The sequence below is a fragment of the Dama dama genome, chromosome 5 (genome assembly GCF_033118175.1).
Source record: "Dama dama isolate Ldn47 chromosome 5, ASM3311817v1, whole genome shotgun sequence".
In the NCBI taxonomy this organism is placed as follows: Eukaryota; Metazoa; Chordata; class Mammalia; order Artiodactyla; family Cervidae; genus Dama; species Dama dama.
Genome location: NC_083685.1, coordinates 51,203,698 through 51,227,142, shown reverse-complemented (window position 1 = coordinate 51,227,142; position 23,445 = coordinate 51,203,698). Strand labels below are relative to the sequence as shown.

The 23,445-nt window shown below is 35.2% G+C and overlaps 1 protein-coding gene across 6 annotated transcripts in view; it reads left to right on the top strand.

Moving 5' to 3' along the window:
* The window catches only part of SLC7A11 (solute carrier family 7 member 11), a 209,666-nt gene that overhangs the window by 20,088 nt on the left and 166,133 nt on the right, over nucleotides 1-23,445 (top strand). For all 6 annotated transcript variants that reach the window (XM_061142362.1, XM_061142360.1, XM_061142361.1 and 3 more), the window contains exons 4-6: nucleotides 1,463-1,588; nucleotides 6,074-6,173; nucleotides 13,185-13,229. In XM_061142362.1, coding sequence (XP_060998345.1) covers nucleotides 1,463-1,588; nucleotides 6,074-6,173; nucleotides 13,185-13,229 — 271 coding nt within the window. The remainder of the gene's footprint in view (nucleotides 1-1,462; nucleotides 1,589-6,073; nucleotides 6,174-13,184; nucleotides 13,230-23,445) is intronic.

Sequence of the window (23,445 nt, the reverse complement as noted above, 5' to 3'; positions counted from 1 at the left end):
ATGTCTTCTTTGGAGAAATGTCTGTTTAGTTCTTTGGCCCATTGCACCAATTCTTAAATTCTGAAATGAGCTAATGATTATATCAGGCAATTGGAACTATGAAGATCACTCATTAGTGTACATATGGAAAGCTTCCTACTGCAACCTGAATTGTAAGAATTGTGTTTTTTTTAATCCCCCAAGAAGTATTTTCATTCATTTTTGTTGTTTGTTTAGGGAGAATACACCTTTTAAAAATAAAGCTTGTAGCTAATAATTACAAATGTCAGGTATGAAGTAACTTATTTGTTGGGAGTGGGGAGGAGAGGGTGAGTAATACCAAGTGTGAGGTTTTAGAAAGAGTATAAAGTTGAAATCTGCTGTCTAGAGTAACTGAGTCATTCTAGTATAGTATAGGAGGTAGGGCCTGAAAGTACCACCATTTATTTCATGCCTTTTTGGCTGAAGGTATTATATGTTTTTTAAAAAACTGAGGATCCAGCTCATTCATTTATTCAACAAAACTGTGTTAATGATCTTCCTGGGCCATGGATGAAGCTGGATACTAGCAATACAGAGATGAATGATGCTTGTTCTGTTCTCAAGATTCTCATGGTCCACAGTGCGGGGTGAGTGGCTAGTTGAATACTGCTGAAGACATTGTAGACAGCATCACCAAGAAGAAATTCTGCTGGCTTCAGACCCCGTGTGCATCCTACTCTGGAAACACTTTTGGATTTATCATTCAAAACATTTTTTCAAGTTCCAAAACATATCTTGGAAACCTGTACATTTAGGGTAGGTTGAAAGTCACTCCTTACTATGCTGATTGGAAAGTGGAGAGAAAATACAAAAAGTTCTGGCTAAGGCTAATTCTGAAAGTAGAATAAAGTCCCAGTTCACTTTTCCACACATTGTCCCTTCTTGAGTGTGATCCCAAGTCTGTCCCTTCTTTAATGTGATCCCAAGTTGGCAGGTGACTATGTATTAGGACATTGAGGGGAGAAAAGAGCTGTCTGCTGTGTCAGGCTAGAGTCACATTCAACAATCTGCATGTGGTGACCTCAGGATTTGCTTAGAAGATATTTTTATATGATTGTTAGGGCACCACAATCCTTGTTCACTCTTATTGACATATAGAAGGAATCAAACCAAGGTCTCCTGCATTGCAGGCGGATTCTTTACCAACTGAGCTATCAGGGAAGCCCATACAAAGAACAACAGATAACTTTTTACTGTCTGCAGATTTTATCCAGTTTCTCAAACTTCAGTGTGCATAAAAATCACCTAGAGATCTGGTTGAAATGCATGTTTGTAGTCCTTAGGTCTGGGGTGGCATCAGAGATCGTGCATTTCTAAAATGCTTCAGGTAATGAATGGCAATTCTGCTGGTTCATGGTTGGCACTTTGGGTAGCCAGGACCTAAGACATCACATATACCAGTGAGGATTCACCTTTTGTAACTTCATCTGTTTGTTTGCAGCTGTGGTGATGGTCCTAAATAGCATGAGTGTCAGCTGGAGCGCCCGGATCCAGATTTTCCTAACCTTTTGCAAGCTCACAGCAATTCTGATAATTATAGTCCCTGGAGTGATGCAGCTAATTAAAGGTATGGACTGAAAAGTAAATGCTTTTTAAAATACGTATCTGCTTTTGGTCCCTTCTAACACTGACTTTCGCTTGTACTAGCAGAATCCCTTAATTAGTCTCTCTGCTCATGGAACTTAGACTCTATACTGTCATCTAATTGATTTGAAAGGCTGCAACATTGGGGGGTGAGTTGGTATTTACAGCTGATTGGCAACAAGAGGATTAAGACTGGGCCAAGCAGCAAAATAAGGCATCAGTGAATTTTCTCTTGGTCTAAACTGTTGGAGAAGGAAATGGCAACCCACTCAAGTGTTCTTGCCTGGAGAATTCCAGGGATGGTCGAGCCTGGTGGGCTGCCATCTATGGGGTCGCACAGAGTCGGACATGACTGAAGCGACTTAGCAGCAGCAGCCACAAACTGTTTGTAGTGAAAACACAAAGTGGAAAAAAAAATAATCTGTTTTAGCTACAGATAAATATGTCTTCTTATTTTTACTTTAAAGTAGTTCAAACATATATTAAGGATTAGAGAAAGAAAAAGATATCTGGAAAATAATGAAAAATGATAAAATATTGTTTTACTTTTTGGTAATTACTCCTTTTACCTTGAGAATGGAATTTTGATAGAAGGAGAGTCGGCTATGGAAATAGCATTCATTAAAAAAAAAACAAATGCTATCGGATAATAAAAATAGTTGTAAAAATGTATTTTATTGTTACATTATTTTAATGTAAAATCTGCAGTTCTGTAGAAATGTAACACCGTTTTCTGGGAGTATTTGCCTTTCTAGAGCTGAGATGGTTGAGAGTGATGTCACTTAGAGTTTCAATTGTTCTAGAAGAAGGCACAGGCAATTGCTTGGATTCAGGGGAAATTACTGGGTGAGATGGAGGCCTAGTGAGTTATTTAACTAACAATGGGCGCAGTAGTAGGAAATAAGTAAGGAAGTAAGAAGAAATGATAAAGGAGTGATGTGTAACTTTGGCACGTAAAGTATTTCATATTTACATTGATGTTGTCTGTTCCAAGAAAAGGAGTTTATAGAGAAATTTAATGAAGTTGCCAGAGAAGGATTACTCAAGGCAAAAGGAAATACCAAAATTAAGCAAAAAATCATTGCTGATGGTAGAGGCATTAAACAATAACAAAGGTGGAAAGATTTGTCACTCTGTATCTGGGGAAAGGGAACTACTGCTGTCTGTTTAATAAAACCTAGTGGGACATCTTGGAACTCTCTCCGCTAAATGTTTGCATCAAATTCAGCAACCTCAGCCAACTCAAAGTAAACACGATGAAGATCTTTAATACTATAGCTTACACTGAAGGGAAAACAGGAACTCACTCTTCTAATTCATGTCAGTTTCCACAGAGCTGGCCTTCTCATACTTTATCTGATCCATTAAAAATGTATGGAAAGTAATTTATTTTGTTACTGCTTTCCTTTTCTGGGCTAACTCTTTATATTTCTATAAGGAATTTCTTACATTTTTGGAAAGTTCAGAAACTCTGAGTCACTTAGATTCCAAAAAAAAAAAAAAAAAAGGCATACAGTCCTTTAAAATGAAGATTATTTTTTTCTTTTCTCTCTTTGATGTAAGACTGTAGTCAGTTTTTACCACTTAATTATATATGTTTGTGAGGTGAGGTGAGGTGTAGTTGCCCAAATGTTACTGTATTGCAAATTCCTTGAGAGCAGAAGTCATGACATATCTTTTAGCTTTAGCTTTTTTTTTTTTTTTTGACACTTACAATAAAATGATCCTTTAGTATTTATGGTATTGTTACTGACTTAATCTTGGGTCTGCTTGCTCAAGGACCAGCAATGCCAATCTACTGACACCAGATTGTGGTGAAGGAAAGCATAGTGCTTATTGCAGGGAGTCAAGCAAGGAGAATGGGCAGCTCATGCTCAAAAAATCTGAACTCTCTGGTAGCTTTTAGGAAAGGCTTTTTTAAAGAGAGTGTGAGGGAGAAGGTCACAGGGTACCTGATAAGCTCCTGCACAATACTCTGATAGGTTGATGATAAAGGTGAGGTCACAGAGGTCAACATTATCAATCCTTAGGTTCCAGCCAATGTGGGGGCTCTGTGATTGTGGTCATCTTTCAATTAGCTTCTTCCTCCCGATACTAAAGCCTGGGAGGCTTTAGTATCTGGGAAACAACTCAAGGATAGGACTCAGGATGTTATCTGTAGCCCTAAGGACCAACCAGTGGTCGTGGTTTGGTCGCTAAGTCGTGTCCGACTCTTGCGACTCCACGGACTGTAGCCTGCTAGGCTCCTCTGTCCGAGGGATTCTCCAGGCAAGAATACTGGAGTGGGTTGCCATTTCCTTCTCCAGGGGATCTTCCTGACCCAGGGATCAAAGCCAGGTCTCCTGCATTGCCGGCAGATTCTTTACCAACTGAGCTATGAGGGAAGCCCAAGGAATAATTAAGGAAACTTAATTTTGCTTTATAGCTAAACTATTACTCTTTTATCTTTCTTGACTGCTTTCTTTTGTTTCTGCATTTTCTCACTTCTCTGATTAAAATCATTCTTTGGAACTCAGGGAAGCCTACGGGGCTAAAACTTTTCTACAAACAAGCGGCAGGGGACGTGGCAGTGATCTGTCCCCAGTTTCATTATCAGTGCTTAATGTGACCAGGTTTCCTTATATATCTCACTTAACAGAGAAATGACCTGGGAATTTTACCACATTTAAATAAGTTAAATATTTTGGAGAGTATTCTTAGCAGGTATATTTACTCTGTTACTAGAAAACAGTGATATTTCTTTGTTTCTAACTTATCACGTATTTTTCACATTAATACAAAACTTCCAAGAGGAGAAAAATTTTACTTACCCAGATTGTACATTTATTCTGATCTAATGAGATTCAGAAAATAATTGTATGTTCTATATTCTCTTATGAGGATTTGTTAAAGTTTCCTTTGAATCTAATAACTTTCATCTTCTTGAGATCTCTGTTATGCAGCCAAATACGTCTGAAATTTGGAAACAACTCTCTTTTGTAACACTTTGTGCTCAGGAGTCAGTCTTTACAAAGTTTGGTATCTTTTATTGATTATTCAGTATTGCACTTTTAGCAATATTGTCCCATAAGGCCTAGGAGACCACAGATCATGATAAAGCAATATATAGCAGATGTTTTTAATCTGGGTTCCAAGATTTCTGTCTTTCTTCTAAGAGGACACACAGATGTTTTAGTAAAACAGATATTTCTAAGTTGACAGTGTCATTTTAAAAAATGATATATATTTAGGAATTGGATGTTTTGAGAGAAAGCCATTTAGTGGATAACACAATATTCTCCATTTTTGGCCTCAAAACTCACATTCTGTATTGATATATACGTTGTTGTCTGGAAACTGCAAACAAAAACTGAAATTTAAGTGTGGAGAGAGTTTTATGTACACCATCTACCTCCTACCCCCCCTTTTATTTACTTATGTGATGGCCAATTTTGAAACAGTCATATTTCCCATTTAGATAATCTCATTTGCTAGTTTCTTTGGGAAACAGAAACTCATTATGCTTTACTTTGAATATTGACTGACTAAATCTGAATTTCTATTTTTTAATTATCCAAAAGATATAGAAGAAAAGTCCCCTCACAAAGAGGAGAAAACTATGATGCATAAAAGCACTCAGTCTACATGTTGATGCAACAATGTGTTTAAACCTATTTAAAGTTCAATATAGATTCTTTTCCATGCTTCTAGAAGGAAGCAGTGCCATTCTCTAGGTAAGGGTCCACAGACCTTCTCTGTAAATGGGCAGATAGTAAATGTTTTCAACCTTGTGTGCCATGTGATCTCTGTGACAATTATCAGCCCTATTGTTGGAGAGTAAAATTAGCTATAGACTGATGGTATCTAGGTAAATAAGTAAGCCCAACTGTGCTCCAATAAGTTTTTCTTTATAAAACAAGCTTGGAAGTGCCAAGCAGATTTGTTTCACAGCATTTTGCAACCCCTGTTGGTATCTAATGAACTATAGGAAGAAAGCAAAAAAAAGCAAGTTAAATGATGTGAGAAGGTGGTTCTGGGGTTTCATGCCACCTCTTCATTGACGATAGACCCTTGAATAATTCTTCCCAAGCACTGTATTATCATCACTGTTGAGAATTATATCACAATCCTAAAAACTATAATTTACAGATGATCCTTTAGTCTTCTTTCATGGTGAAACTCTGTTAAGAGTAGAGGCATGCTAAAGCAAGGGATTGTTTTTGAAATGTTGTTTTCCTCTTTGCCATGATTTTATTAAAATAAATGTGAAGTAGTGTTAGTGGCAATCAGCATATGTTTGGGATTCCTTCTCGATAATGGATACAGCATTAATAGATAAAGTTGGAAATGAGCAGAGAGTAAGAAGTCTAGACCTGAAACTGTATAGTTCATTCCCAAGCCCCCTTCTCTTCCTTTTCATGTTTATGGTTAAAGAATGAATAATAACCAGCTCTTTGAAAAGTCCTTAATCTTTTTATTCATATTTCAGGGCAAACACAGTATTTTAAAGATGCCTTTTCAGGAAGAGATGCAAGTATTATGGGATTGCCACTGGCTTTTTATTATGGAATGTATGCGTATGCTGGCTGGTAAGTTTATATCACTATCAACTGGTGATTTGGATGGTTCATTAATTCCTTCAAGTACTTCAAGTGCCAAGCGAGGTGCTAGGTAATTGTGAACAGCCATAATTCAACATGATATGCTGTACTTGAAGAGAGGAAGGTAATGTGGCTCCCTTCACCAGTCCAGTCACTGTGTATACAGCTTAACACAAACATCATTGAGGTTTCCAGTCAAGACAGGTACTAGATTTAACCTGATAATGTAAATTTAACATGATAATGTAAAAAATAAACAAATGCTGGGTCTTGAGAACCAATACAAATCATTTATAAGTATGGATCAGTAAGGGCATAATAGTGCCAAAAGCCATTAAAGAATAGTACTTTGTCGAAAAGCCTTCCAAGTTAAAGCTCCAAGGTCTACACAAAGAGTGATTAGTTGATTTTTTTTTTCCACCTTCCTATAAGAAAGAGAGAGTTCAGACTTGGAAATAAGTAACATGTTCCCAGGAGGTAAAATGGTACTCTAAAGGCAATAAATGGGACAGCGAAATCAGATGTACTAGATAATCTGCTACATTTTAAAGGACTTTATAAATTCCTTAAAATTTCCTCAACATTTGAAAACAAAAAATGCAGAAAAGATGAATAAAACCTCCGTGCCACAAGTACATTTCCGTGGATCCATGTCAAAATGTGATGACATTCTGGTTGAAGCACTAAAGTTTTGTATTTATGTCTTGTTTTGTTTAGGAACTTGAATAACAATAACCATGGTTATGAGTGGGAATATTTTCTAATTAAATTTTATTGATCTAGTAAGATTCAGTTGAGGTGATTATTGCAAGAAATGCCACTAGAAATGCCATTATTTAAACATCAAAATGATTGTAGTAAAATTAAATTTCAGTTTTGAAGTAGTTAGTAGCAATATTTCTTTTTAAAAAATTATATATGGAGCTAATTGTACAGTTGCAGTGAGGATGTTCTATGAGCCTAAAAAAGCAACAAACTACACTAGCTTAAAATTATGTAAATGCATCTCAAATACAAACACAATTTCTTTTTGTTTCTTTAGTTTTATGGTCTTACTCTCTAATTAATGCATGGAATATAAAAATATGTTTTTCAATAAATGAAATTTTTACCCTATTAATCTCACTGAATTATGGAAATTCATAGCACTACAGGAGGGTTAGGAGAGTAGAGGAACTAAAAATTTTAGCATGGCCTCTGAAGCATAATGTTTGAAGTTCTTAGAAAATTGTAGCTCTGAAGAGTCTAGCATAAAATATTTGTGTACTTTTGGAATATTTTGATAGCCATTGTGTATGTGCGTTAGTCTTAGTTTTTTGAAGGCTTTTTATTTTTGTCCAAAGCACAACGTGGTGCTGAGCAAGAAAAAAAAAATTTAAAAAGGAGTTGTGCTCCCAGGGTTAGCAGTGGAATCATCTATTCTATGGCTATTCAGCCTGATCAGAGCTCCAATGCCCTGGGGCAGCAGCCAAGCCCTGGGAGGGTCACCAGGAGGGGCCAGAGCAAGATGGGGAGGTGACAAAAGCTTTCCGTTAGAGCCAAGTGTTGGGGGCTTGGTAGTATTCAGGCAGGATTGTGGGATGTGGAGATCCTCATGAGGGAGTTTTGATTAATTCTATTGAATGAAGTTTCTTTTGCCTGTGAGTGCCATGCATCTGTTCCCACGGAATCTTAAAATATTATTCTACCCAACTCACTCCTCTACTACAAGGGCTGAATACTCAAGTCACCTACTTTATGGAGAGCAAATCTTCTCCATTTCTGTAAGCTTTTGAGGGCTACTAGCTTTTTCCAAGTATAAAGAGTCTTTTCATTTTGAATTATCTTATTATCTTAATCTTTAGTTTTGTTGATGCTAAACCCAAAATGTTACTCTTGTTAGAAAGATTTTTAAAAGACAATTTTGGTGATATAAAGAGTCCAGAGAACTTAAAAATGAGGTGGAAGACAGGAAGCTTTTATGGGACGAAGAGTAAGGAACAAAGAAGAGAAAAAAGGAAAATGAATGTAAAACAAAGAAATAAGTATAGAACCCAGGGTTGACTTGGAGATTAGTGGCTCCATCTTAGACATAGAAATTTATTTCAACAGGGCAAATGGGGTTTACATGTCCCTTGTTTATATTGTACTTTTCCTCATAGAATCCTCATGTCCGTGTCCTATTTTAAAGAACAGGAAACTTGGTTTTCTTATATTCTAGAGAGTTCAGTCATAAGACATTAAGGCCTGGATTTTAAATGAATGTTATCTGATACAAGTGATTTATGTATGGGGCAGATAAGTACCTGTATGTCTCCAATAGCTGTTCAGCTACCTGAATGCTGCTTTGCAGGTAGGTAGAAATAACCTGCTTGTTAATATGTGGCCATCCGTCTTAGAAAAAGGGAGCTGTGTTTAGAAGAAATAGTCTGCTGGTTTGGAATTCCAGAGGAAAAAGTTAATATCTGGATATAAATGGAACAAGATGGAAACAAAAAGAGTGCCCAAAGCAGGGGTTATGTAGTCACTTTGCAAATATGACCCCGCCTTCTGACCTTTCTTTGTCTTTCATGATGGAATTAAAAGACTGTGTTGTGGAATTATAAGTGGGGCACCGTAAATGAGCTTCCACTCCCTGTGCTCCTGCCCTGACAATGTTTGATGCAAAAATGAAAGTGTAGGGGGCATTGCAAATAAGGAGACAGAAGCAGTCGTTGTCGTCAGAACTTAACCACCCACAGTGTAAGTAAAAGCAGCAAGACCCTTGTTGCCTGGGAAGCCTTGTTAGGTTAGCAACTCACCACCTACCCATTGAATAGGAAAAAGACAAGGCCAGACCTTGGATGTGAATAGAGCAGGCTGTTGGTTTATGAGGAGTGCTGGACCTTTTTAGAATGATGAAAACTCCTTCACAGAAACACGATTGGGGGAAAGAAATCATTAACCCAGCCAGGTCACAGAGTTGGGTCAAAAGAACTTTAATATCATTGCCAACGTCTGCATTCAGAGAAATATGTCAGTCTCCCTGTGGCCTAGGGGAACTCAACCAATTTCAGCCCCATATCCTGATCCAAAGCTAAATATTACTTGGTAGGATTTTTTTTTTTTTGAACCGTGAGATAGGAAATAGTTTTTCATTGTGTCTTTTTTTTTTTTTCTTTTAAATCATATCCTCAATGGATTTAGTCTTCTAAAGCATCTGCTGGGATTATTTTGTAGCATTGTGTCAAATCTAATCTAAAGAATAAGCTTCTTTTTAAAATAATTCATAGTTGGGTATTGGAATGCATTGCCAGCTTTGCAATGCCTTTTATACACAATCATGGAAAAGCTGGAACGATACATCTTGTGAACATTCTCTAGAGAACTTGAGTAGATGTATAGAGAACGCTCTGGATGCATGATTGGAGACTAGGGGAGCATAAAGGTGTATTTCCCACAGGAGGTGAATGTTTGGACCAAAGTAAGAAGCTTTCTCCTTCCCACCCTGCTACCATGTCCCAAGTCCTTTCCTTTTCTCTATGGAAAATATTTGAAATTGGGTTCTTTTTTCATAAATATTTCCTTTCTTTCCTTAGCATTGTTGGAAAAAGACCAGTTTCTAAAACAACTGTTTAGAAGGAACTGGCTATTTTTGAAATGAGAAGCCTGGAAATATTTCTAAGTGTGTGTGTGGTTTTTGTGTGAGTTTTTTTTTTTTCCCCTTGTTTTTTTTTTTTTTGTTTTGTTCATTTTCTTCATGTACTTCCCATTGCCTTGGGCTTATAACAAATGCATCAAATCCCTCAGAGTGCATATTCCAGATATAAGTATTGATTGTTGCTTGCCTTCCTGGTATAACTACAACCTCTAGTTTGAGAAAATTACTTTCTAGTCATTAGAAAATATCCTTGGCTGCTAACCTTTTAGATCACCTTTGTTGCTACTGTTCTCTCAGATATTCAAATGTTCCTGCTTCGCACATAGTCCTTAAAATATCAGGCACCTTAATTTTATTAAAAGATAAACTGAGTCATATTAAAATTTTTACGAGTTTGAGAAAAAATCGATATGAATTGACAGCATCCTATCTAGCAGGTAGAAAGGAACTCCAGGGAGCTGTACAAAAGAGAAAGCTTTTTATAGGCTGAAAGGGTGGGAACAAAGAAGTTAAACTAAGCTAAAAAACAGGTTGGTTATTACGGAGTTATTTTCATTTAGGGGATAACAAGAGGCTACCAGGTAGAATACTTAAATAGTGCAATTCCTAACTGACTGGTTTTGGATTCCATTTCTGGGAGATCTGAAACTTTAACTGAATTATGTTTTGGTTTGGTGACATGAGGCTCAAGTATAAATGACTCCGTTTTGGGCCTGTTGTCTTGGTTTTTTACAACTATGAGCATCAATTGCCTGCTTGTGAATAAAGATGGAATAAGACAGGTTTTCTCATCTTTGTTTTAAGTTATGAGATACTTTAAGTATGTAAAAGCCTGATAGTCTAATATTCTAGTCACTTGGTTTTAGATTGTATACAGAATTTGTCCCTATTGCCCCATGCTTCTGTGGATCTATGTAATGGCTATTTTATCTTCTAAGGAATAATAAGAACACAGAAGAGTACAGTGAAAATATAACATTTTACTTTGTGGACATTTTCTAAGCCTCTGCAGTGAAGAAATGAAAATGTCTTTGTTCTTATATGTCTAGCTATGTTCATTATGATCCTTTGTTGTCCCATTTTCACAATTTGCTTATCATGTGTGCATATCTGAAGAGTCTGCTGCATCTTGGAACCTTGAAAGAGAACTTTAAGGGCTTTAAAGGGTCTCCAGCAGTCCTTTTAGACTGGAAAAAGAAGTCAAGGATGCAAGGCAGCCAACATTCCTGGGTGGGCTAAGGAGAGTTATAAAGTGAAGGAAAGGAATCTGGATTTTTCTTCGGCCATAAGTTTAGGGTAATATTTGCAACCCTATGGGACTAGAAAGTGAAATATCATGTGTCTAGAATGCTTCTTGACATGAAAGATGACAAAAGTGTTCAGGCCTTGGGGGAAATATTCAAAATGTTCTGTTCTTTAGTATCAGCTTATAGTGTATTGACTAACAATGGACCTAAAATTAGCTGCCTCAATATTAAAAAAAAAAAAAAAGGCAACTTCATAGTTACTATTATGCATAAGGCATATTTACCTCATGTTGTTCTTGTAACTACAAGACTTGAGGTTATTTGGATGGGATGCATATTGGAAAACTGAATTCAAAGGAAGAAGTGCAGATTGAGAATTTAGTATCTTTTATCCCATTTTTTATTTCCTATTTGCCTCAGTGTTCATATCTAGTAAGTCAGTTCCCCAAAACTGAGAAATGTTATCATCGTACTTCTATTTTCCTAGAGTTTTTATTGACCCGTCACCCCTGCTGAAATCTAGATTCCCGGAAGCCAGAGGCCATCTTGCCTTACACTGTATTCTCACTCTCTGGGCACCCTTTGTACTGCAGATTACTAAGCCGCAGCTCATAGCCCTGTGCATAGAGGACTTTACCACACCCACATGTGTATGTGCTATACGGAGCAGGCGGCGGCACCCACTCCAGTGCTCTTGCCTGGAGAATCCCATGGAGGAAGGAGCCTGGTAGGCTGCGGTCCATGGGGTCGCTAAGAGGCGGACAGGACTGAACGACTTCACTTTCACTTTTCACTTTCATGCATTGGAGAAGGAAATGGCAACCCACTCCAGTGTTCTTGCCTGGAGAATCCCAGGGATGGGGGAGCCTGGTGGGCTGCTGTCTATGGGGTCGCACAGAGTTGGACATGACTGAAGCAGCTTAGCAGCAGCAGCTACCTGGAGTGTCCTTATGCCATTTCACCAGGGCTAATAGTTAAGAATTTGTGAAGCCTCAACTTGGGTGATGCCTCCTCTCAAAAACTTTCTATGACCTGCCAGTCTGGTTTTGACCTCACCCTTGGCTCCTGGTAACCTGGATATGCTCTAGCATTGCCTCCTGTGTTGTTATATCCACAATGGACCATTCTATGAACAATGAGCTCTTTAAGGAAAGGGATTATAGATTTCCTACTTTTATTTCCCCAGTGACTAACACATAATAATCTCATATATTGCTGGAATGCAATTAGGAATCCAAAAATGGTAAAAAAAAAAAAAAAAATTAATAATAAACATGTATCTACCCTATGATCCAGTGACCATATTCTGAGTATATGCCCAAAAGAAATGACTGCATGGTTCCCAAAAGGACATGCACAAGCATATTTATGGTATCCTTATGCGTAATAGCTATAAATTGGAAATAATTCAAATACCCATCAGTGGTAGGCTGTATGGTGTTACGTTCATACAATGAAAAACAGCAATAAATAAAGAATGATGAAATACTGCTAAATACAATAACATGGATGACAGCCAACAGATATAAAGTCCAGCAAAGAAAACAGACACAAAGGAATAAATAGTGTGTAATAGTTATACAAGCAGATGTTATTAGTCTATTGTAATGAGATGAGCAAAACTAATTTATAGTGATAGAAATCAGAATAGTGGTTGCCTTTATAGGAGGGTGAAATAGATGATTGCAAAGGGCCTTGAGGGAACCTTCTAGGATGCTAGAAATGTTTTATGTTTTGATCTTTGTTTTGGTTGTGTAGGTGTATAAATAAATAAATATTTATCATTATACATTGAGATTTGTTTGCTGTTTTTACATTATACATATTTACACATTTACTCTTTACATATTGTTTACATGTTTATACATTAAGATTTGTTCACTATTTACTAATCAGTTTGCTGTTCATGTTATACCTCCATAAAAAAATTAAGAAATAGAAAAGAACTCCATAAATACTGTTTAATAGAAAAATAAAATGCGGGAGCTTTTAGTGTTGGAGAATTTCATCTTAGGTTATTTGTTTATAAAGTTTTTATAATTCTGAGTTTGATTATAAATATTTAAAATGTGAAACTTTGGATAGTGATCATAAAGTTTATTAAAGGTTTGTAATTTATGTATGTCTTTTTAGGTTTTATCTCAACTTTGTTACTGAAGAAGTAGAAAATCCTGAAAAGTAAGTATTTATATTTACTGTGAAATATTTATAAGGAATAAAATGTAAGGTTATGTGGTTAAAAAGTAGAACTAAAGAAGGAATTCAGTGGGGGCTAACTAGCCCCCATCATTTCTCATCATTTCTCATCATCATCATCAGTGTCTTGGGCAGTAAAATGTACTTGATTTTATCATAAGTTAGATGTAAGTAACTTTATTGTGTATTCTACATCCAATATTAAATTGTCTGATCACCTGAAAGCATAAAAGAATAGGTTTATATTTTAGCTAATTCATTTCTTAAAAATATACATACAACTTAAAATGGACTCTTGGCTGCTCACAAATGTTCCATAATTTGTGAACTCCAAAAATTGAGTATTTCTAGTATTCATGTGAATTTTTTTTCATAACTATCCAATTAAGGAGAATGATGTAATTAATGAACAAGTAGTTATGAAAGCCTGTAAATAGCTGTAGAATATCATAGGCACTCATAACTTTGAGGAACTGGATGCGTGCTCTTACTTTTTGTTGTTGATAAAAATCATCCTTTTATAATTAGATGGCATGATGGTTTATATATGTTCCAAAATGAATTATTTTTAATCTAGAACTTTGAAAAATGGATTTTTATGATTTGTATAAAAAATGGACTTTATAAGGAAAATCACATAATCTATGGTCAGAAAGTCAAAAGAAGGACAATATGAGTAGTACAATGTAAGATAAAGACAGAATTTTGGAGCTATTTAACTCATCTGACTTATTAAATATCTACCATGTTCCAACTATTGTGCATCATTTAACGTAATGAATAAGACTTCCATTCAAGATTTTATTGTCTAGGCATTGAGTCAAATATGTAATCAAATAGCTGTAGCATGGTGTGATTTGTCCCACAGTAGATTATTTCCCCAATCTGACAGAGGTGAAAGGAGGAAATATTTATCTAAAGAGATGTTGCTTATACAGAGATTCAAATGATGAGTAGGTGATCCTTGTTGTTGTTTAGTTGTTAAGTTGTGTCCAATTCTTTTGTGACCCCATGGACTGTAGCCCGCCAGGCTCCTCTGTCCATGGAATTCTCCAGGCAAAAATACTGGAGTGGGTTGCCATTTCCTTCTCCAGGGCATCTTCCAGACCTGGGGACTGAACTCATGTTTCCTGCATTGGCAGGCATATGCTTTACCACTGAGCCACCAGAGAAGCCCCTGGTGTTCCTTAGGTAATAAAGGAGAGAGAGAAAGGAAGAGAAAGGGAGAGGAAGGGACAGACTTTGAAGACAGGGAAACAAGTACAAAGGTGAGTCAGTATGAAGTAACCTGGACTTCAGAGAACATGCCTAAAGGGTTGACAATTCAAATGAAGGTAGACTAAAGTTCTGGCGGCAAGTATATTGGAAGCTGATTAAATCTGGCCAAGTACCAGAGTTGTCCAAATTTTGGACACATAAACCAGAGTGTGTGCATGCTAAGTTGGTTTAGTCAGTCTGACTCTGCAACCCTATGGACTGTACCTGCCAGGCTCCTCTGTCCCTGGGTTTCTCCAGGCAAGAATACTGGAGTGGGTTGCCATGCCCTTCTCCAGGGGATCTTCCCGACCCAGCAATTGAGGTTAAAACGGTATTTCATACTATCTGATGTAACCTTTATACAAATCACTTTATGCAGATTTAAACATGTGAAAGATTCTTTTGTTGAGAAACATAAATTTGTAGCAATCTTTTTATCTTTATAACTAGAACTGTGGTAGAGACCATACATTTACCAGAAACTAGTTCTTTCTAGCATTACTCTGAAATGATAAACTACATTTGGACTCTACCTCTATTGATTACAGAGATAAATAGGTTGCTCTGTTGTTGTTTTTTAAATAATTAGTGTGTAAGTAGCAATGTGGAGAAAAGACTTCTCTTACTAGATTTCATGTAAAGTATTTACTGAATTTGCTTTGTGTTAAAGAGATAGCTATGGTTTATGGCTGTCTCTTTTAAGTCTAAAAACATTTTAAGAGACCTATTGCTAAAATCCATTATCAGAGATAATTTCTTACAAAAACAAGGGCAAACTGTAGGTTTGGATGTGAACCCATAATATAACATTTATGACATGGTACCTCAGTGGCATGGAGATAATTCATATTCTTTTTTTAATGTTATTTAATAATTTAAACATAGGTTTTGTTTTCAGTGTATAAAACAAAAAACTATTGTGCATTTTAAGCATATTTAAGACTATTTATGCCATTATTAGCTTGATCTGAATTTCTGATGTATTCTGTCAGAGAGACATGCCAGTCAAGGATTCTGTTTCTCTCCTTTTCTTTTTCTCAAAGAGCCTTAGTTTCACACATAGATAATGTCCACGATCAATATATATACAAATACTAAAGAACTTTGATGTATTGGTTCAATGATTTTTTGTCATCATCATTGTTGTTGCAAAGAGATTTCCTCATCTCAAAAAGTACCATAATAATGACACGTGCCTTATTGGATTGTAGTAATGAGTTGATATGTATAAAGTATGTAGCTTAGTGACTTATTTTTAATCTCTACACAATTGGTGGTTGCTAATAGTTTTACGTTCTTACTTTTGAAACAAGGTAAAATGTTACTCCCATAAGAATGTTTTTTAGTTTTCAATATCCTAAGCAATTCTTTTTCTCTGGTGTTTTTGAAAGAAATACAAAAAAATTATTTCATACCATATTGAAACTTGTTGTATAAGACTAAGGTTGTTATCACTGGTTACATTGGATGAAATATTGTCTTTTATTGCAAATCATGATTCTGCAAATTTCATTAACTCTTCCTAGAATATTTTTAATTTAAAATTATATTTTAAGATATTAAACTAAGGAACTTTTCAGGAGAGAGTACAGATCCCTAGATTTTTAGCTTAAGATGATGAGTGACTGCCAAGACTTCAGCTGAAGAAAGAAACTTCTGATTTCTTTCTATTCTTTTATGTTAGGTACTCAGATATTCCATTTTTGCATGGAGGATTCTTTGTAAAACTCTGACAATACAGTTATTTTCTCAGAATCAGAATATGAGAAGTCTGTAGAATTCCCTTAATAAAAAGTACTATGGAAAGTATTAATTTGTAATATTTATTTATCAACCAATATTCAATGTATTAATTTTAAAAATAATATTCCTCTGAAATGTTGACAGTTAGTCCAAGTCTTTTAAAACTAAGTCTTATTTTTTTAAAAAAAACAGACTGCTTTGGGAAATATTGATGGTTGAATATAGAGAACAGATGGTAAAATTATGCAGACCTTGTCCAGCTGTGTAATTTGTATTATTTTGTAGGGAGACACAGCTCCCAAATACCTTTAGCTACAAGGGAGAATAATTATTATTCCATCTCCTTTGTAACGTGCCAAAATAAATATGCCTCCCAATCAGTCATGGCTGTGTGTGTCCAGGTGTGCTGTAATGGGCAGCATTCTGGCAGCTGGTGAAATGAATCATCCACTGGAGATACAATACTTTTCACTGTCCTCTTCCACCTAGGCAATATAATTCCCCTAAAATTGTGACCTGATAGAAAAAGAGATACTTAATTTAGATAAGTGAAAATAGTGATGTGATTTAAAATATATAGAATGTAGAATAAGGTTTCATGATCGCAATTAGTTACCCTTTACATAGAATTTAATTTCAGTGGAAATCTTTCAAATTAACTAACATTGCTCTATGGAATAATTTCTGAACTGCTATTATGACTATGACTTATAGAACAGTTCCTTAATGTAGCAAATGAGAGATAAACTGGGAAATTAATGGAATCTTAATAATGGAATCCAAATAGCTCATGACTTCTTTCTTAAATCTCATCTATTCTTTAAAGCTTATAAAGCACTAAAATTTGGGGCAAAATTCCTGTTATATGATTATATTTTAGTGTTTAAAAAATGTTCCCATGGTGTTTCTTATAATTTATGTTATGTTCTTCTCTAAAAGTGGCTTTGGATCTATGGGAGGAGTTATCATTTAGGAGTTATTAAATATTTTTATGTGAAAACACAGTGATTATCATTAAAATTTTGTAATATAAAATTATTTCATTTAATAATTATTTATAGCATGGTAACTGGCTCCACAAACAATAAATATTAGAGTAAGAATCATATTTTGAGGAACACAAATGTACAAAGTTTGGACCATGAAGGTGATATATAGTCCCAAGGAATATCTGAATTTTAAAATGATATTTTCCCCCCAAATGAAGTGTGCAGGAGTAATAATTGCTAATGTGTATAGTTGTTCTTAGAATTCAAAATGTTTTTATTGAAAATATAATGAGTTTTTGCTTCGTGACATTACTTTTCTGGCAACTGTGCAATCTATCATTGTTCAAAAAGTTACATGGTGCGAAGAACATATCATTGAGATGTATAATGTTTGTAATCCTGCTTTCAGATGGATAAATCATGTCTTGTGTTGATGAAAGCCAAGAAATGGATTGCTTTAGTCTGACCTTGGGGGTCTGAGATTAGTCAGTCTGTCTATTAGACTTGTTCCAGTGCTCTTCTCACTTCATTTATTCCTTCTGTTCTGAAGAGTTGGAAATAGTGGACTTGAAGGGAGTCAGGAAGCCTTGATATCATCTGTCATTATTGAAGAGCAGGCTGTCAACATGCTCTGATTAATCAGCTTTAATAGAAGGTTTAAATAATCAGAGTGTCAAGTTTAATTAATACTTTGCCTGCCTTCAATTTGTATTAATTGATGCCTGAAAGTCGTCACACCTTATACCAATGATAATTTAGAAGAGGAGAAATTTGGTTTGGGAAAAATGCCCAAAGACCTTTAAGGTCCTGGGATAGATCAGAGTGGTTCATAAATGGTCCATAACCATGTTATTTACATTCAGTTCAAATGATGCAGTCTTAACTTCTTAGTATGTATGTTTTTATCCTTATTGATTTGTAGTAAGCCAGAGTAAAGGCATTTGTTAATAATATTTTATGATTTTATACACCTATTGCTTATAGGACATATGAAACTGTTAATATGATTAAAATCATAGAAAAACAAAGCAATTTAAAAATTGTCCAAACATGCTGAAACAAAATTGCATGCCAAGACATTAAAAGTTGACTTGAAATCTTTTATCTTGCATTTTGGCATTTAAAGGATGTAATTTTCTATGAAAGACAAGTCTTAAATGCTTTCTAGATTTCTAATGTAATAGTTGCTAGAAAATATCATATAATGTATATATGTACAGATTATAGTAAAATTGTTTTGTGATCTTTTTAACATTAAAAAGCAATGTTATTTTCATTCTTAGAGTATTCCCAAGGTGTCTTTTATAAATACTCAAATGTTATATGCTTTTAAGGTATATAAACTAATTTTCACAGCAAATTGCCTCACTGTAGGTAAATGTATCTAGAAAAATATGGATTACTAAGCAGAATTAATTTGTAAAAGTTTTTGCCACATGAGCTTCTTAGACATGATGTCTCCTAATGAAGCTAATTTGTAAAACTGAATTTATACCCAAGTTTACAAAGATTTCTTTGGCAAAATGAGTCATCTCTTTATTAATGCAATAAGGCATTGCTAGGATTATTTTAATATGTGACAGTGTTTCTCTTCAGTTGTTGAAATAATTGAAACCTAAATTGAAATTATTCTACTTTATGTATTTCTTTTGGAAATATATATAAAAATTTGGCAGATGTATTTTTAACTATTTTCAGAGTAGGAGGATAATTATGCTGGTTGAGCCACTGAGGCAAACAAAAGATCAGGATTTGTACAAATGACACAGGGAAGAGATGATTATTCTGTGTTCAGAGAACAAGGTCACCAAGGTACTCTTCCTTGCCTTTGTGCTGTCTAAAAATTTCTCTCTAATGGAACGTGAGGCTCGTATACCCTGCAATCACAATTTTTGCATTTCTCAGCTTCACATATGCATAAAAAATACATTTGGCTCAAACCCAGTTTGTTCATGTAAGGCTAAAGTGTCAAATAAGTGTTGCAGAAATTACAGGATTATGTTATAATATTTTATCAAGCAGTAATCAAAGAAGACAGGTATTAATCCTTCGTGTGCATTGTGGAAGACATTTAGAATTTTTATTTTTTAATTTTTAGGATTCTAACCCTATTGTGAGGCAAAAATCTGAAGGTGAATGCTTTTGACTGTTTTATGTCCTTTCATTTTAGTTGTCTCTAAATTTGAATTTTAACTTTTTTAAAGTTTATATTTTGAGTCTAAATTCATAAACTCATGTTTTAGGAACAATAGTGGTGGTTCTACCCCATGTTTCTGTTCCCATTAATTATATATAAAACAAGAGACCACAAGTGGTATGATGAATAGAATAAAAGAATTTCAGAACTAGAGGGGGACTTTGCATGCTGTCTAATCTAATGCTATGAATCTTCTCCATATCTTTAAACAGGTATAATTCATATAAGAAACATTGGGAAACTTACTGTAGCCTTTTTGAACTGGGCTACCAATATTTTTTACTTGTATGTGTTGATTATCAACATGCTAATTTCTATAAGCATTTCAAACTTTGATAAATTGTTGACTGGCTGGCATAAATAGGGTGGGTCAAATGTCTTAACTTTATTAGGTACAACAAGAATGTCCTTTGGGGGCTTCCCTGATGGCTCAAGACAGTGAGGAATTTACCAGCAATGCAGGGAGACCCAGGTTTGATCCCCGGATCAGAAATGCCGCCTTGAGTAGGAAATGACAATCCACTCCAGTATTCTTGCCTGAAGAATTCTATGGACGGAGGAGCCTGGTGGGCACCTGTCCATGGGGTCACAGAGTTGGACATGACAGAGTCAGTAACACTTTCAAATGTCATTTAATTCCTCAAACACCAGATGCTGCAGAGTTAGAATCCTCTTATCTGAAAGGAAATACCTTCTGCAATTAGAAGTAATGTTGGTCATTAGATTGTCTCCTGCTTTTGAGCTCAACATTGTAGGAGCTCCCTTCATCAATATTCCACTTTATGCAAATAAATTACCCTTTGCTATGTCTGGATCTGAAAATCAATGATTGTACTCAAAAGATGGCTCATAACTAAATTTTACATTCTGATTATACTAGGTAAAAACTTCTTAGAACACTAATATCTAATTCTTGAACTGCTGCTTGGTATTCATTCATTCATTAAACAGTGTTTAAGGTTCTCACAAAAATAGATGGATATCCCATATTGTTCCTTATGGGAAGAAACAAGATGTATCTAGGCCACTAGCTGTGTGCTTGCCATGCCCTGAAATAATTTTAACAATTTTGTTCTAGTCATATTCAAACATTGACTCAGCTTGTCGGCCTACTCAGGAAAATGAGCAACTTTTGAATTTGTATAGGTGTAAGCTAAAATTGTATTCCAATAATGTGAACATCTAAGATGAACCCAGTAAAGTTGAGACTTTCCAGTTAAGCAATATTTACTTCACTTTTATGAACTATAAAAATATTTACTTACAGAATCTTTGAAAATAGCATTTGTTCAGGGAATCAAAATTCTAATGCTGTCTCTACTTAATGAGATGTTTCACCTTGGGCAGACCTCTAAATTGCTTCTGAATCTTTATTTACCCCCATTTAAATAGAGGGTATTAATCCCTATATTGCGGTTCCCATGGGGCTGTAAGGATAAAATATGTGAAAATCAAAAATGTTAAAGAGCCTGACAAGTAATATACAAACACCGTCTGCAACTCAAACCTATGTTCTTCGAAGATTAGAATATTTCATAATCTTTGGAAAAAATTAGAGGATTAGCATAATTGTTTTATGAACAAAGGTGCCTTTTCAACACACATGACCTATTAATCAGCTTGAAAAGTTGTTCTGCACCATCAGCAAAGTGCCCAATTATTAGTAGTTAAAGGGTTCAGAAGATGATGAGAACTGCTTTTTATTTAATAGTTTCTAACCTCCCTCAGGTGGTAATAAGCTCATGCATCTTAATCAGAATGAATTTCTTGGCAGGTTTTTTTTTTTTCCGTCTGAACCAAATATTTGCATACCCACACCCATACCGTCCTCATCATTCCATTGGCCAATGGTGCTGCTATAATGGAAGGACTATTTGTATTTCCAGTTCAGTCACCTATTTTTAGGTTCCCTGTCTTCCCAGGAAACTCCTTTATGAAATCTGACAAACCGGTTCTTGATCTGAGTGGCTGGTATCATGTACTGAAATTTTTATTTCCAGAAAGGAAACTATGGAATTGACACAAAATAGAACACAAGTGCTACTTTAGCCCTGAAAGGTGGTGTGTGTGTGTGTGTGTGAATGTTCACCTAACTTAAAAATGGATTATTAAAAATATGATACTTGTTATCTAAGTAATTGATGGGTTACTTCAGAGTAACACTTCACTATTTTTAACAATATAATGTGTCTTATTTCCATTCTTCAATTGAAAAAGCACATAGAAGTGAATTAACTTCTCATGGCCATGTAATTAGTACATGAGAAGACTAGGATTATAATCCATGTTTAATATAATAATGGACTGTTTCTCTGGCTGCAGAGCTTTGCTTTTCTTTTCTTTTTTTAAATTCAAGTATAGTTGATTTACAATGTTGTGTTAGGTTCTGGTATACAGCAAATGTGATTCAGTTATATAAGGATACATATATATATATATAATTCTTTTTAATAATCTTTTCATTATGGTTTATTACAGAAAATTGTATATAGTTCCCTTTGCTATACAGTAGGACCTTGTTGTTTATCCATTCTGTATATAATAGTTTGTGTCTACTAGTCCCAAACTCTCAATTCACCCCTCTCCTCTCTCTTCCCCCTTGACGAGCACATGTCTTTTCTTATGTCTGTGAGTCTGTTTCATAGGTAGATTCATTTGTGTCATATTTTAGATTCCGTATATAAGCGATATCATGGTATCTTTCTCTTTCTGTCTTACTTTGCTTAGTATTATAATCTCTAGGTCCATCTGTCAGAGTTCTTCTCAAATACCAGCTATTCTCCTTGGAGGCAAAACAGATGTGACCCATGGGTGTGCAAGGTGATGGTGTAATGCCTAAGGATGTAACTTGGCTCTGAAAGAGGAAGTTTGGAGAAGGGCAGAACCTAGAAGGCTAGAATAGAGAAGTGAAGGCATCTCTGATAGGGAACGGGCATGCACAAAACCATGGAGCTGTTTGGTGGTTTTAGGGAATATTGTGTGGACTCCTTTAGCTAAAGCAAAGGATTGTGAAGATGAATAAGAAAACACAGTGGTAGTTAAGATATGGGTGCTGGCGTGAGGTGAGCTTTATCCTCCATTACAAAAATTTAGGACCTGATCTAGAAGCCCTATGGGATGGGGTGGGTGGGAGGTATGTTGAATACTTTTGGTGTACATGAGGCAGTGTTTGGGGAGGATGACCCTGACGGCATGTTCAGTGGGTTTTATTTTTGTGACATGTATACAATTTAAAGTGAATTAACAGTTGAAGGAGTCACATTTCATTCTTCTTTTGTGATTTTTTTAATCAGAGTACAAATTACAATATTGGAGCTTTAAATGTTGTTTAGTTTGTGCTGTACATTGAAGTGAATCAGCTATATGTATCTTAGAAAAGGTAGTCGTGTCCTGGACTTGAACCATTGCTAGAGTCAGACAAGGTGGAAAAGAAAGTGGCAGAAAATTCTATCAAATAGCACCTTAATCTCTTCACTGCCCAAGCCTAAAGATATGGACTAAACAACCTACTTAGAGATAAATAGTGAGTCATCATAGTCTACATATAACTCTCCTAAAAAATATAGAATTATCTTTTTTTTAATGGAAAAAAAAAATACCAATAAAAGACCATACCAATAAAAGAGCAAGTGAGGCTAAATTAAATAAGAGGGTTCATTTTAGAATAAAATTTCTGTTGTTATGTGTTGAAACAGATAATTTGGTTAGGCATTAGAATTATCAAAATCAAGCTAAACGGGTTATCATTTAGCCACAATGATTTAGATATTCAGGTTGAAAAAAATCAGAGAAACCATTGCCTAAACTTGCTTCCAGTTCTATAATATAAAGGTTCTCTTTTTAGATTAGTGAATATATAGGAACCAATGTGGGGAAGTATATACTGCATCATAGGTCTATATTATTGGGGAGGGTGTCACATACTAGCAAGATAGATGAAATCCAGAAATCCTTAGTTAGATTTTTAAGGTCAAATAGAAATCACAATATTGTAAAGTAATTATTCTTTAAT